At 42.9% G+C, this 15,775-nt stretch overlaps 1 protein-coding gene across 1 annotated transcript; it reads right to left on the bottom strand.

Annotated features, from left to right (window-relative positions):
• Positions 1-10,840: 10,840 nt before the first annotated feature.
• On the bottom strand, positions 10,841-14,048 carry LYPD8 (LY6/PLAUR domain containing 8). Its single transcript, XM_030812863.1, has 5 exons — positions 13,976-14,048; positions 13,627-13,740; positions 12,976-13,134; positions 11,593-11,724; positions 10,841-11,129 (listed from the first exon to the last, which is right to left on the bottom strand). Exons 1-5 carry the CDS (start codon positions 14,046-14,048, stop codon positions 10,939-10,941), a joined length of 669 nt encoding a protein of 222 aa, XP_030668723.1. The 3' UTR covers positions 10,841-10,938.
• Positions 14,049-15,775: the final 1,727 nt, after the last annotated feature.

Genomic DNA, 15,775 nt, shown 5'->3' with positions numbered 1-15,775 from the left:
ATTGAAAACAATGTAGAGATTTCTTAAAGAACTAAAAGTACAACTACCATTTGATCCAGCAATCTCACTACTGGGCATCTACCCAGAGGAAAAGAAGTCACTCTACGAAAAAGATACTTGCACACGCATGTTTATAACAGCACAATTCACAGTTGCAAAAATATGGAACCAACCTAAGTGCCCATCAATCAATGAGTGGATAAAGAAATTGTGATATATATATATATATATGCACCATGGAATACTGTTCAGCTATAAAAAAGGAACAAAATAATAGCATTCACAGCAACCTGGAAGGATTTGGAGACTATGATTCTAAGTGAAGTAACTCAGGAATGGAAAACCAAACATCATATGTTCTCACTCATAAGTGGGAGCTAAGCTATGAGGATGCAAAGGCATAAGAATGACACAATGGACTTTGGGGACTTGGGGAAAGGGTGGGAGGCGGTGAGAAATAAAAGACTACAAATTGGATGCAGTGCACACTGCTTGGGTGATTGGTACACCAAAATCTCACAAATCACCACTAAAGAACTTATTTATGTAACCAAATGCCACTTGTTCCTCCAAAAACCTACGGAAATAAAAAAAAAAAAACAATAAAAATAATTTAAAGAAAATAAAACTATCATTGTCTGCAGCCATTATGATTATTTACATAGAAAACGCAAAAGAATCTACACATAAATTAATAGAAATAATTTAAAAGGTCAAGGTAGCTTTTATAAGATCAATACGTAAAAGTCCATTTCATTTTACATACCAGCAACAAACAGTAAAATCACAATTAAAAAGATGTTTACAATAGCACCCAGGATAAATGTAACAAAAGACATGAAGAACTATATGCAGATAATTATAAACATATTGAAAGACATTGGAGAGGATCTAAATAAAGGAGAAGTATTCCAAATTCACAAATAGGAGAGCCTCAGAAAGTTGTCCGTTAACCCAAATTGATCTGTAGATTCAAAGCAACTTAAGTCAAACTCTCAACAAAGAAACTTCTGCTTCTCATATGGCAGGCTAGTTAATTCGTACTAAGCTTCCTACAGACAAGATCTTTAAAAATCTGGCATACATCTTTTTATAAAGCATAAAGAGCTTACTGAATGAAAATCAGGGAGAAGGTGAGAGTAAGTATAGCATTGGGGCTGCTTTTACCCCAGGGCTGTCTAGTGATCTTGAATAGGCAGCCTAGAGAATGAGCTGCATTTTTTGAGTCCTTGCAGAAGTGGAGTTTACTAGAACTGGAGTCCAGCACCACCAAGGAAGGGGAAACCCTGGTGAGTCACCACCCTCCTGAAGCTAGGATCCCAAAGGACTGCACCACAGCAATTAGGATTAAATATAAATCAACCAATCTCCAAATGGACTGTAGCCCGGTTTTTAGTCATCTGGATGGCTCAGAAAAATCTTAAACCCTGAAATTGTACTAACATGATACTGGGTTGGTACAAGTAGGGGCTAGCAAGAAGTAAATTTTAAAATCTTTTATAGGGGAATTTATCATCTTAGGCCTCAAATTGTTTCTACAAATAAGTTTTTGAATACACTGTCCAGTACAAAATTAAAATAAGGCCTCTAGAAGACAAGACAAAATGGACAGGAACCAGGAGAAAAAAATAACGAACCACAGGAACAAACACATGGGTTCTCCAAACAGTGGAATTGTCAAACACAGCCTGTAAAATACCCATCCTTACTATGATGAAGGAGGTAAAGCCAAACCTAAAAAACTTGAGAAGAAACTGAAAGTAGCACAGCAGATTTGAAAAGAGAACAAACTAAAATTCTAGAATTGAAAGATAAATGACTAAAATAAACAACCAAATTGATGGCTTTTCTTATCAGTTAAGAGATGGCTGAAAAGAAAATTTATAAACTGGATTACAGTAAGAATGAATGAATGCACACAGGCATACATGTATACGTACAATCCCAAAAGAAGCATGGAAGAAGAAAAAAGAGAAAGACACAGAGGAGAAGAGACACACAGAACAAGAAGCTCTAACGTATATCTAGCTGGAGTCCCTGAGAATGAGAAAATGGAACAGAAGCAATATGTGAAGAACTAATGGCTCAAACTTTTCCAAAAACTGATGAAGAACTGTAAATCAGAGTTCCAAGAATCTCAACAAATCCACCCCCCAAAAAAATAAAAAGAAACCTTTACATAAGCACCTTACAGTAAAACTACAGAAAGCAAGACACAAAGAGACATAAACAGCCTTGAAAATAGAACGGTGACAGAAGAGAACAATCCATACAAAACTTTTAGCAAAGTTAAAACGAAGTTAAATTTCTAATTAACAAAAATACTGCAGTGAATAGAGGACTTTTACCTTTTAAAAAGTGTACAAAGTTTATGGAGGACCAGAAAATAAGTCCTTCTAAGAGAAATGCCTGTAGTTCCATGAGCTCAAGCTCAAGGACAGGTAACCATACAGAACAAGAGGATGAATCATGACATCATGCACAGTCCTGCCTTCCTCCATAGTTTGCTGGGTTCAGCTGTGTTGGTGAATTCAATGATTCTTGTTTGCTGGTGCAAAACACTGAAGTGCTGGGGGAAAGTAGTTATGACCCATAATAATGTCAGAATTCTATTGATGTCATTCCTCTGTTTACCAATTATGTGTAAACTAATTCTCATCAAAGAAATATGTGTCATAGAACATAGTGTACACGTGGGGAGAATTAAAATACACAATAGCATATGTTAAGAGAAGAATTAATGGGAAAGGGTTTTTTAAATCCTTCACTGTTCAAAAGGAGAGTTAAAATATCAACTATTATTGAAGTTTTAGAAAGTAAAGACACATCCCTGTTTGCAGATGACATGATTGTATATCTAGAAAACCCCATCGTCTCAGCCCAAAATCTCCTCAAGCTGATAAGCAACTTCAGCAAAGACTCAGGATACAAAATCAATGTGCAAAAATCACAAGCATTCTTATACACCAATCACAGACAAACAGAGAGCCAAATCATGAGTGGACTCCCATTCACAATTGCTTCAAAGAGAATAAAATACCTAGGAATCCAACTTACAAGGGATGTGAAGGACCTCTTCAAGGAGAACTACAAACCACTGCTCAACGAAACAAAAGAGGATACAAACAAATGGAAGAACATTCCATGCTCATGGGTTGGAATAATCAATATCCTGAAAATGGTCATACTGCCCAAGGTAATTTATAAATTCAATGCCATCCCCCTCAAGGTACCAATGACTTTCTTCACAGAATTGGAAAAAACTACTTTAAAGTTCATATGGAACCAAAAAAGAGCCTGCATTGCCAAGTCAATCCTAAGCCAAAAGAACAAAGCTGGAGGCATCATGCTACCTGACTTCAAACTATACTACAAGGCTACAGTAACCAAAACAGCATGGAACTGGTACCAAAACAGAGATATAGACCAATGGAACAGAACAGAGCCTTCAGAAATAATGCCACACATCTACAACTATCTGATCTTTGACAAACCTGACAAAAACAAGAAATGGGGAAGGGATTCCCTATTTAACAAATGGTGCTGGGAAAACTGGCTAGCCATATGTAGAAAGCTGAAACTGGATCCCTTCCTTACACCTTATACAAAAATTAATTCAAGATGGATTAAAGACCTAAATGTTAGACCTAAAACAATAAAAACTCTAGAAGAAAACCTAGGCAATACCATTCAGGACATAGGCATGGGCAAGGACTTCATGTCTAAAACACCAAAAACAAAGGCAACAAAAGCCAAAATTGACAAATGAGATCTAATTAAACTAAAGAGCTTCTGCACAGCAAAAGAAACTACCATCAGAGTGAACAGGCAACCTACAGAATGAGAGAAAATTTTTGCAATCTACTCATCTGACAAAAGGCTAATATCCAGAATCAACAATGAACTCAAACAAATTTACAAGAAAAAAACAAACAATCCCATCAACAAATGGGTGAAGGATATGAACAGACACTTCTCAAAAGAAGACATCTATGCAGCCAAAAGACACATGAAAAAATGCTCATCATCACTGGCCATCAGAGAAATGCAAATCAAAACCACAATGAGATACCATCTCACACCAGTTAGAATGGCAATCATTAAAAAGTCAGGAAACAACAGGTGCTGGAGAAGATGTGGAGAAATAGGAACACTTTTACACTGTTGGTGGGACTGTAAACTAGTTCAACCATTGTGGAAGTTAGTGTGGCGATTCCTCAGAGATCTAGAACTAGAAATACCATTTGACCTGGCCATCCCATTACTGGGTATATACCCAAAGGAATATAAATCATGATGCTGTAAAGACACATGCACACGTATGTTTATGCGGCACTATTCACAATAGCAAAGACTTGGAACCAACCCAAATGTCCAACAATGATAGACTGGATTAAGAAAATGTGGCACATATACACCATGGAATACTATGCAGCCATAAAAAATGATGAGTTCATGTCCTTTGTAGGGACATGGATGAAGCTGGAAACCATCATTCTGAGCAAACTATCGCAAGGACAAAAAACCAAACACCACATTTTCTCACTCATAGGTGGGAATTGAAAAATGAGAACTCATGGACACAGGAAGGGGAACATCATACACAGGGGACTGTTGTGGGGTGGGGGAGGGGGGAGGGATAGCATTAGGAGATATACCTAATGTAAATGACGAGTTAATGGGTGCAGGAAATCAACATGGTACATGTATACATATGTAACCAACCGGCACATGGTGCACATGTACCCTAAAACTTTAATTAAAAAAAACAAAAGAAAAAGAAATTTGACTTCATTAGTGGCTACATCATGAATGACCACAAGATGGAGACATTCATTAATAACATGTTATCTCTCCATTTTTTTGTTTATCTGCCCCTTCCTGTCTGTATTTGTGTGTCTTGTTTACCTGTTTCCCTCTATCTGTTCATATCTGTATGGGGCATGTGTGTGTCTTTTCTTCCCTTTTTTATTTTGTGTCATTTCTCATAGACTTGGTTATATTTTTCTTTCTCTGTCCATGTAGTCTGCATTTGGCAATACAAAATAAAAGTTAGCAAGGAAATTTATTTTGCCAAAGTTAAGAATGCATCCAGGAGACAGGTCTGTACTTTTCTCCAAAGATGATTGTGAGGGCTTTGATATTTAAAGGGGAAAAGACAGATACTGGGGAAAGAGGAAAAAGTTTTTTAAAGTGTGGGTAAATAGGAGGCAAGCAGTGGCATGCTTTCGAGTCTTTGATAAGCCCTTCACTTGTGAGAAGTAGGTACAGGAATAGTCACTTATGCATTCATCTGACTCAATTAATCTGCATTTTTATCTAATATAAATTAAACATAAGGCAGAATGTTGGGGTGATCAGACCCAGCACCAGGTCAGGGGGGTGACAAAGTCTGGCAGAGTCAAAGGATTGAGAAAAAGACAGTTCGAGAAGTAAAGTGGGACCATCACGATTGTCGAGGCTCTGAAGGCCCCAAGCTCTGGGAGCCCAGTGCTATTTATTGGTAATCCAACAAAGAAACAGGTAGTGAGAATGTGGAGGTGGAAAGAGTGTGTTGCATTAAGCACATCATTTACAGCTGTGATGGTTTAGAATCTGCTCTGCTACTTGAGAAAATGAAGAGCAGGTTCTTTTAACTCAAGGTGCAGTTGATCCTGGGAGAGCAAGGAGCAAGGAGCCAGCAAGTCTAGACCCATTCCAGAGCCAGGAGCCCTGGATTCTGTCCAAGCCATGAGGGATTTTATGCCCTGGGCTTAGATTATGGTGCATCAGGGTAGACTCCCCCCTTTAGCACAGAGCTTGGTGTTCCAAAGACCACAAGGGGTTTTAGACCCTGGACCCTGAACGTGTTCCAAAACTCTTTTACATTATGTCAGACATGCAAGCCCTGCCTCAGCTTCTCCCAACACTCAGCTTTTCCCAACACAAAGGAAGAAATCTGATATGCATTTGTCTCAGGTGAGCAGAGGAATGACTTTGAATTCCGCCCTTTGTCCCATACCTGTGAAGGTACGCTATCACTTTACATTGTCAGAGTGAAATTCAGCAGAACTATTTTAGGGTAAAGGAATTTCCTCATGTACAAATTGTGAAGGAGGTATGTAGCTTTTCTTTTCTTTTTTTAATCTTTGAGGCTATCTTATTTAGGAATAAAATGGGAAACAAATTTCCCTGGCGCAGTTCCCAGCTTGACTTTTCGCTTTTGCTTAGTGAGCCTGGAGTCCTGAGATTTATTTTCCTTTCACAGTTCCCATGTCAAAGTTGGACATGGATTTGCTGGAGTGGAGGCAAGAGGCACAGATACCAAAGGACCTTTGGGGCTGAGTGTCAGATGGGTCATCTACACAGATTTGAAAGGGGGCAGGCCTGGGGTTGGGAGAGCACCATGCTTTTGTCTTAGAGACCTGACCTCTGAGAAGGATCGTCGTTGACCCAAACTGGGGTCTGCCCACCCATCTGGTAAGACCAGATATACACACCGAGGTTTGCAGCAGTAAAAAGGAAGGCAGTTATTTGCAGAGCACCAAGCGAAGAGGACCAGGAAGCTAATGCTTAAATCCTGACCTCCCAGGTGGCTTGCAGGTAATGGTTTTTAAAAGCAGAGGTAGGCCAGCGCGGTGGCTCACGCCTGTAATCCCAGCACTTTGGGAGACCAAGGCGGGCAGATCACCTGAGGCCAGGAGTTCAAGTCCAGCCTGACCACCATGGAGAAACCCCATCCCTACTAAAAATACAAAATCAGCTGGGTGTGGTGGCAGAGCCGGCTGTGGTGGCAGCACCTGCAATCCCAGCTACTCAGGAGGCTGAGGCAGGAAATCACTTGAACCTGGGAGGCAGAGGTTGTGGTGAGCAGAGATCGCACCATTGAAGCGGAGGTTGCCGTGAGCCAGGGTCACATCATTGCACTCCACCCTGGGCAACAAGAGTGAAACACCATTAAAAAAAAAAAAAAAAAAAAAAAAAAGCGGGGGTAAATTTCAGGAAAGCTACAGGCAAAGTTGTACATCGATCCTGGAGGTTACACGTTGGTTTTGACCTAAACGGGTGGGATATCTTGAAGTGGGGCTTACAGGTTGGGGTAGATTCAAAGATTTTCTGATTTGCAATAATGGTTAAAGAATTTTGCTTAAAAATCAAAAAAGAATATTAGCTCTGGCTCATGGATATGACCTTCTCCAGGCCCCTCAGAAAGAAATTTCCAATGGCAATCAGAGTTCAGTCCTCAGTTCTCCCTTATCTGAGGTCTGTGTGTCTGCAGTTCCATTTTGTGGGGCTCCAGGTTTCTGAAAAATAGCCCAGGAACATATGTTAAGATATGATCTTTAATTTCTATAGGGAGACAAATGTCTTCTGGCTCTAGTTTCTTTGGCTATTGTTTTAAACTACTATTACCTTCTTGCTTATCAAATTGTTCATTTACTTTTCCAAGCTAGCTAGGTGCCTGGAATTTTCCTTGAAGGTACTCAAGAATTTCTTTTATGTCCATCCCTGCTCTGTCTCAGGATCCAAGAGCCAGAGCAATGAGGAGCCAGAAATGAGCTGCGGTCACCAGCCTGTGTGTGGAAAGTGAGGAACAGCCTCTACCTGAGATTACGACAGGGAAAATCGTTCCTCCCTTCATCAATTTACGCCCCTCAAGCATGCCGCATTATGTTCAGTTACCTGGAGCAATGGTCTACATTATATTTCATACTCTTTTCTGCAGGAGGCAACAGAAGATTGGTTCTGCATTTTTGTCAAATTTCTTGTAGGGCCAAGCACAGCGTGGCTCACACCTGTTATCCCAATGCTTTGGGAGGCTGAGGCAGGAGGATCACTTGAGGCCAGGAGTTTGAGACCAGCCTGGGCAACATAGAGACACCCTGTCTCTACCAAAAAAAAAAAATTAAGAAATTAGTCAGGCATCATGGCATGTGCCTGAAATCCTAGCTACTTGGGAGACTGAGACAGGAGGATCATTTGGGCCCAGGAATTTGAGTTTACAGTGAGCTGTGATTGTACCACTGCACTCCAGCCTAAGCAACAGAGTGAGACCCTGTCTTTAAAAAAAAAAATCCGGTAGGACATCATCCATAATGTTCAGAGTTCCATATAAAAAGATTCCTATAATAAATCTCTCTCAAAGGTTTGTTCTGTTGATGATCTAACGTGCTTTCTGTGTGCTAATTCCCTCTCAAAGACAGCCACAGCCATAAATTAGTTTCCTGGTACAGTGACCCTCCCCTTCAGCCATTGTATAACTCAGCTTTGTAATATTTTCCTTAGCGTGACAGTTCCAATAGTCACACCATTTAGGACCAAACCAATGTATACATCACATGTATTGATTGATGTCTTAGGTCTCCTTAAAATATGTAAAATGAAGCTGTAACCCACGCACCTTGGGCACGTGTTCTCAGGACCCCCTGAAGTTGCATCATGAGTCATGGTCCTCACATTTGACTCAGAATAAAATCTCTTCAAATATTTTTTTTGTCAACAAAAGATATCTATAAATGAGGACTACCGGAACTGTCACGCTAACGAAAAAGAGACTTTGCAGATGGATTAAGGACCTTGAGATGGGAAAATTATCTCAGATGATCTGGGTGGGCCCAGTGTAATCACAAGAGTTCTCATAAGAGAGACGAAGGAGGAGTTAGGGTCATGTGATATTGGAAGCAGAGAGTGGAGTGATGTACTTTGAAGATGGAGGAGGGAGGTGCAAGCCGAGCAGTGCGGGTGGCCACTAGAAGCCGAAAAAGACAAGGAAATGGATTTTCCTCTCAGAGTCTCCGGAGAAAGCAGCCCTGTTCCCGTCAGCTCAGTGCAATTCTTTTCAGACTCGAGCCTCCGGAACAAGGAATGAAATTGCTTTCTAAGCCACTACTTTTGTGGTAATTTGTTATGGCAGCAATTGAAAACTGATACAGGTTATTTAAAAAGTGAACAAAGAATTGCTACCAAAGTCTCAATTTCTACAAGGAATAAACTGGGCAGCTTGATTATTTCACCTCCAGAGAGATTGGATTCAAATCTCAACTCCACTATTTACTAGATGGACAAGTTAGTAACCTCTTTGTGCCTCAGTTTCCTCATCTATAAAATGAGAATAAAACAGTACAGTACTTGCATTATGGGGCTTTTGTGAGGATCAACTGAGTTAATACATGTAAAGCACTTAGACCAGAGGCAGGTATGTAGTAATCCCTCAACAAATGTTAGGAAATTCCACTTTCTTCTCGTGAGAAACAGAAGAAATTAATTCTTACTCACTGATAGGCAGAGCACTGCAAAGACCCATATATCACCTCCCGGATCAACTCTGGACATGCAACAGCTGAAAACAATATGCAAATACTTGAAAGCTCTGTGTCCAAAATGCACGTTCCTTGCTTTCTAATATTTCCATTAAAGAAGAACAGCCTCACTCCCCCAAATGAGCTAAGACAGTTGGAATTTAGATGTCACCATGAATCTGTAATTTCTGTTTTGGAAAAATCAGCAAAAGCAGTCAAAACACTTCCCAGCAGGGGTGGTCATGCGACCTTGAGGACGGAGGCTAAAATAAGTGTTCCCCTTTGATCTAGCTCAGAGCCCAAGCGAACTGGGTTTGTTCTGAACTCCCTGACCAGTTTAAGAAAGCAGAAATCTTCACATTCAGGCACAGGGAAGGAATAACTCATGGGTTTCAGGGTGTTACTTGAGACTGTGCTTCTTAGATGGCAACCGGCAAGAAAACCCTTTTGGCTGCTCTCTACCTTGTAGTCTGCACTCCCCTCATTGCAAATCAGATGGATTAGTCAGGACAGGCTAACAGGTGTACCCTAACCCCTCATATTTCAGAGAGTTAACATAGAAGTGTTTCTTCATTGCCCACATAATGGTGCACACTGGGCATTCGTGGCTGGGACGTTACATTAGGTGGATCTCCTCTAACTAGCAACTTAAGGACCAGTCTTCCCTATACTGGGTCTTAGCCCTCCTCAGACACAAAGTGCATCCCACTCAGTCAACATGCAGAAAGAGCATAAAGGGTCGTGTCTGAAAGGGTTCCATTCCAGGATACTGGAGAAGGGTACTCACTTTGGCCCACATATAGCTCGAAAATTGCTGCGAGATGTGGTCTAGCTGTGTGCCAGGAATTTGGAGAATCAAGGGGGCAATTTGAGCCTACCACGGGGTTACTTAGCTGTGGGATCAGCACCACAAGAACGTCATGCAAGTTTGAATCCTGTAAAAGCTTTTCCTCTCTTGGACTCCCTGCATGTTCACAGGCATTTGTGAAATGCTGTGGCTGCCACGGTTCCAAACCCTGCCATGTGAGGACACAGCCCTCTTGGCTCTCCATGCATGCACCTCCGTCTTTTAAACTTAGCATTTAAAACTACCTTCACAGACCACCTCTGCCTGCATCCTTTATCCTGATACCCATCCATCCTTGAAAGCAGAGGTATCCAGAGTGTATGGCAAGAATTTCACACACAGCGTCCTGAGGTCGGGAGAGTCCGTTGCACCTGTGATTTTACAATCTGTGGGAAAGGACCCTCCCACAGATGTGATTTGTTCATTCAAAATACATTTCCCTGGCAATGGGCAGTTAAGGATCAAAGGTGGGAATTGAGAATATCAAGAAACAGGTGCATTCCAGGATGTGTCGCTGAGGATATAGTTTGATTCACACAAAATGGCAGCACAGGGATTCTTATAGATGCCATTTAGACTTCAGTGTGCTACTTGGGTTGAAGAAAGAAGCCATTAGAAGAATGAATAGGATTTTTTTAACCTCAAGTACAAACAAGTAATCACACACATACTTCTGGACATATCAGCTCTTTAATTCTCCGATGTTGTGGGTAGGCAGTGTTGGGGGAAAGAGACATTCAAGGTCTCCAACTTTTTCAGGTTTATAGAAGTGCTTGGAAATGTTCGTAGATGGGCTTGGAAGTGCCTCAGAGATCAAAGCAAGACTTTCAGCAGAAAGAGAGCAGTCAGAATTGATGGGATGATGGACGTCAGGTGGGGGCTTCCACTACTGCTGCCTGCACAGCCAGTATGGATTTTTACATTGTCTATCACTTCCATATCCTTTAAGTTGCAAGCAGTTTCAGTTGCACAACCCATACCAAATACTGGGTGGACACCACTAGCTGCAAAGAGAAAGATCCAGGGGTTAGTCTTGCCCCTCATCTTGTCTCCCCTCCTCACCCACATCCTCAGGTCAACCTATCTGCATCCTCTGTGGAAGAAAAGAGTGTGCAGAGTGCCCCAGAATCCCTGTCTGTCTGTCTGTCTGTCTCTCTCTCTCTCTCTGAGGCTCATAGGAGAAGAACGGAGGCCTGCCAACAACCATGTGAACCAGCTTGAAAGCAGACCCTTCATCCAAATGACCACCGCCCCTGCCAACACCTTAACTTCCACCTCATGGAGGACCCTGGGCCAGAACCATCCAGCTATGCCACATCCAGATTCCTGACACACAAAAACTGTAAAATAACCCTTTGTTGTTTTCAGCTCTAAATTTTGGGGTAACTAGTTATCCAGCAATAATTGGCTAATATACTACACCCTTTAGGAAAATGATCACCGAAATGCTTGGGTAAGTATCGATACCTGTGCCTACAAACACAAGACACTTCGTCTCTTCCCCTCTACAGGCGAGGTTGGTTGGTTGGCAGGTTGAACCCTGGTCACTGTAGCAGGCAGGACAGGTAATGCCATTGGGATCTGAGGACTTTCGAGCCACTGAATGAAGAGAGAAAAAATGTATCTTAAGGAATAGGCAGATAAAATAAAAGAGTTCATTATTTATCCCCAAGATCATGGTTATTCTAGGATTTCTACACACACACACACACACACACACACACACACACGCACAATTACAACCAGGATGGCATGGGGGGAGGGAAGAGGATTGTAGGTATTACTTGTTTCCATGTAAAGTAATAAAAAACATGTATTAGGAATTCAGTGTTATTTTCCCTTTTCATGAATCACCCCCTCTCTGCCCTGACTGGAGACAAGTATTTAAATAATGGTAGAGAAGATAATCTGTGGTCTAAAAAGATACGATTGAAGGACTGAGGAATTAAATAGATGAGGAAGGACAAGTCTTTCAGTGGGAATCGAAGAGAAAATTATTTAAATCGACCGACTCACATTTAGAGAAAATCCCCGAACCAATCCCTGCCACCCACTGTCACTCAGGAGACGAACTGGTGTCTAAGGAAGACACTCAGATCACTCAGTCTCCCCCACTGTCACTCAGTCTACCCCCACTGTCACTCAGTCTCCCCCCACTGTCACTCAGTTCAGTCTCTCCCACTGTCACTCAGTCTACCCCACTGTCACTCAGTCTCCCCCAATGTCACTCAGTCTCTCCTGCTGTCACTCAATAGAAGGACTGGTGTCTAAGGAAGAAAGATCACTCAGTCTCCCCCACTGTCACCCAGTCTCCCCCACTGTCACCCAGTCTCCCCCACTGTCAAGAGAGGGGCTAGTTTCTAAGGAAGAAGGATCACTCAGTCTCCCCCATTGTCACTCAGTCTCCCCACTGTCACTCAGTCTCCCCCACTGTCACTCAGTCTCCCCACTGTCACTCCGTCTCCCCCACTGTCACTCAGTGTCCCCCACTGTCACTCAGTCTCCCATGCAGGGGAGTGACTGGTGTCTATCCGTGGTGTGTCACTCAGTCTCCCATGCAGAGGCCAGACGTGTGTCTATCTCAGTTTCCCAAGCAGAGAGGGACTGGCATCTATCCGTGATGCTCCACAGGAAGCACGGCCACCCATTGTCACTCAGTTTCCCATGCAGGGGAGGGACTGGCATCTATCCATGACGCTCCACAGGAAGAAGGACAAAGCAACATCAGCGGGTATCTCAGAAGCAGAAAGATGGGTTGTGGACTGGTTCTTAGAAGGCAGAGGCTAAAATCAATGGGCTGGGAGTAGGAGCAGGAAGGGAGGGAGAGCACAGAGCTGAGCTGGTCCTCACCTTGGAAGTCCGCTTTGTTGCAGTTTTCAGTGTGGCAGCATCGATAGCCATACCCAAATGTGTACTCATTCCCCAGTGTGGCTGAGAAGGCCTTTGCATCACACTTGCCTAAAGAACAGCCTTTCTTCAGGATACGCTGGTTCGGTGGCTGCTGCTGCCCTGCACAGAACCAAACCCCAAGAATTTTCTGTCTGCCAGAGGCAGTGATGCCCCATGGGCAGCCAGTATTAAAGGACTGCAGGTCCCCACTCCATGTGTCGTCTTTAGTCTTTCCTCTTCTCTGAAAGACTGCTTTTGCATTGGTCCATTTCATAGAATAAACCAACGGAGGGACAGTATGTTAGAATTTGCTAAAAAGGGAGTGTCAGGCCTCAACGGTCCCCACGAGATTGGTGTAGGAGCCAGGACCACCTAGAGCTTTCCCTGGACACCCTGTGTTCACACAGTGCCCCATCCCTGCCACCTCCTGCCCCCGTACTCTCCTGGCCCCATCCTGGCAGGACATTATCTTAGGAAGAAAGGATAAAAGAGACGATGCATAAAGGAATGAGGAGATACATCAAGTTTCTGAACAAAGTAACCCCCCACACTAAGCACCTCCTGTGTCTGCCCTGAGCATCTGGCAGCTCGGGCAGGGTGGCTGGGGCCTACCTGTCTTATTAAGTTCTTTCTTTTCACTGAAGCAGCCGAGAGAGGTATCACAAGTTTTCTCAACGCCATTGTTACACTCTTCAGGTTCACATTGTGCACATTTGTAACTCTCTACTAAAAGGAAATAAATATTGTTCAAAAAATAATTCAAGAATGAAAACTGTCAAGTCATAGTTGATGTTTCCAATAGCCAGAGATCCCTGGGAATCAAAGTCCCACGAAACCTGGTCCCTGCGGGGCTGGATGGGTCCTTGGAGGTCCACACGGCCCACAGTTGCTCCCTAAGGGACTCTATTGCTATCTTCACCCCTCAGATCTTTGGGAGAAAGGGGCATTTGTTCATTCTTACCCACAGTGCTGGAAACAAAAGCAGCGAGGACACAGATGGTGAGGAGACTCTTTAGGCTGGAGGACAGGGACATAATGGCTCCTTTGATACACTGCAGAAGACCCAAGTGAGAATGAAGGAGTCAGGGATGTAGGCCCAGGCTCCGACTATAGCATGTGCTGGAAAGAGCTGAGCTGTTGCCTCTCAAAGCAAGTACCCCATTAGCTAAGGACACAAATTTCTCAGTTTTGAAGTCGCCTTCCCACAAGGAGGCAGCCACCCTGACGTGGGTATTACCACCCACACTGGAAATGCTCACCTTCAGGTATTTCAGATCTTCTTGTGAAGGGACTGCCTCTGAGATGGACAGGAAGGCAACTCTTCTCACCTGGAGAGGAAAGGCGACTTAGAAAAGGAGGAAAATCCTGAAGATGCGATCTCTCCCTATCCCTTTCTTTCACTTACTTTTATAGCACTCCAATTCAAGTGGCCTAATAATTAAGCACTGCAGATCAATACCATCTTGACACAAAGCCAAGCGCAGTAAATTGCACTGGTCTCTAGGAAGACACTGTGAGAACGACTGTTCCTGACTCTCTGATCTCCCAGTAGAAAACTCTCTGGGGAAAAAGATTCTTGTGAGTTTAGCAAATAAGTTTGAAAAGAAAAAGAATTAAGAACAGCTTGTAATTCAGAACCCCCCAGTCACATGTCCTTCAACAACAATTTTAATGCTGGGTCTCGCATAGGCATTTATCAAGCATCCAGCTCCGGAAACAGACACAAAATGCGAGGCAGTTGTAGCGGAGATATCGTTGACTGAACTAGACATTGCTGTGGAAGACTGCAAATAATAAATCTCTCCTAGAATTAAGTGTCAGAGGTGGGAGACTGCCTCTCTTTCCAAGAAACAGCTTGCTTCCTTTTTCAAATAATATGAAGTATGAACTCTCATATAAAAGAGTTTTTGGCCACCAGGAAGTTCAGAGTTGTATTTAATGCCAAACCATGATTTCTGTAATTGCTTCCTGCTGTTCTTCTTGTATGTTGCTACGTTCATCTTTTTAAAGCCGGCTTGTCACCATTCAAGGGGCAGTGGAGATGTTAGTGGGAAGCCCACTTGTGAAAGAAAGAACATGACCTAGGAGACAGTGGTCCTCATGGCAGGGGGTGGAGGGGAGTACTTCACAACACCTCTGGGCCTCTGTTTTGTGAGCTGTAAAGAAGAGTCCCAAGTCTCCCTCCCCGGGTTCTGCGGGGACTACAGAGACGGTGTCTCTGGCCTGTAGCCGGTATCATTGTCCAGCTGTTCCTCAATGCTAATTCCCAGATCTCCTTCTCATGAGATCCATCCCTTCCTTTCTTCTCCCAGAATCAACTCTTATGATCTGCTTATATTTCTCCAGATGAGGAACTGGGAATCTCCCTTTACCCCATTTTCCTTCTCCCTCTGTCTTTATTTTCTTGCTGATCTATTGTTAGGGCATAAGCTCTATCCCCGGCTACTTGTTTGAAATGGGAGACAAGGGAGATAAGATAAACACCTTTATAAGCAAACTTTGAGAATTTCTTATTATAACATATGTCATTCTTCATTGGTATCTATGGACAAGTTGACATATCTAGCCATAAAAGGCAATAAACCCTCCTGCCAGGCACTGAAATCCTGATCGCACAGTCTGAAAGTTCAGGATGTTGTGGTTATTCTCTACAGTGGGCAGGAAGGAGCCTCCTGGGGTCTCCTTCGGCTGAGTGTCGAAGAAGAAGGTGTCAGGCCTGCAGGAGAGAAGCAACAGGGCTGTCCAGGTGCCTCAGAGGCCA

Source organism: Nomascus leucogenys, chromosome 5 (genome assembly GCF_006542625.1).
Source record: "Nomascus leucogenys isolate Asia chromosome 5, Asia_NLE_v1, whole genome shotgun sequence".
Taxonomy (NCBI): domain Eukaryota; kingdom Metazoa; phylum Chordata; class Mammalia; order Primates; family Hylobatidae; genus Nomascus; species Nomascus leucogenys.
Note: the sequence above shows the minus strand (reverse complement) of the source record. Positions and strands in the feature narration are given on the sequence as shown.

Coding starts and splice junctions, on each gene's coding strand:
- LYPD8 (XM_030812863.1), bottom strand. CDS start 14,048: ATGTCCCTGTCCTCCAGCCTAAAGAGTCTCCTCACCATCTGTGTCCTC. Junction 13,741..13,975: donor TTTTGTTTCCAGCACTGTGG/GTAAGAATGAAC, acceptor ATTTCCTTTTAG/TAGAGAGTTACAAATGTGCA. Junction 11,130..11,592: donor TCTTGTGTTTGTAGGCACAG/GTATCGATACTT, acceptor TTCTCTTTGCAG/CTAGTGGTGTCCACCCAGTA.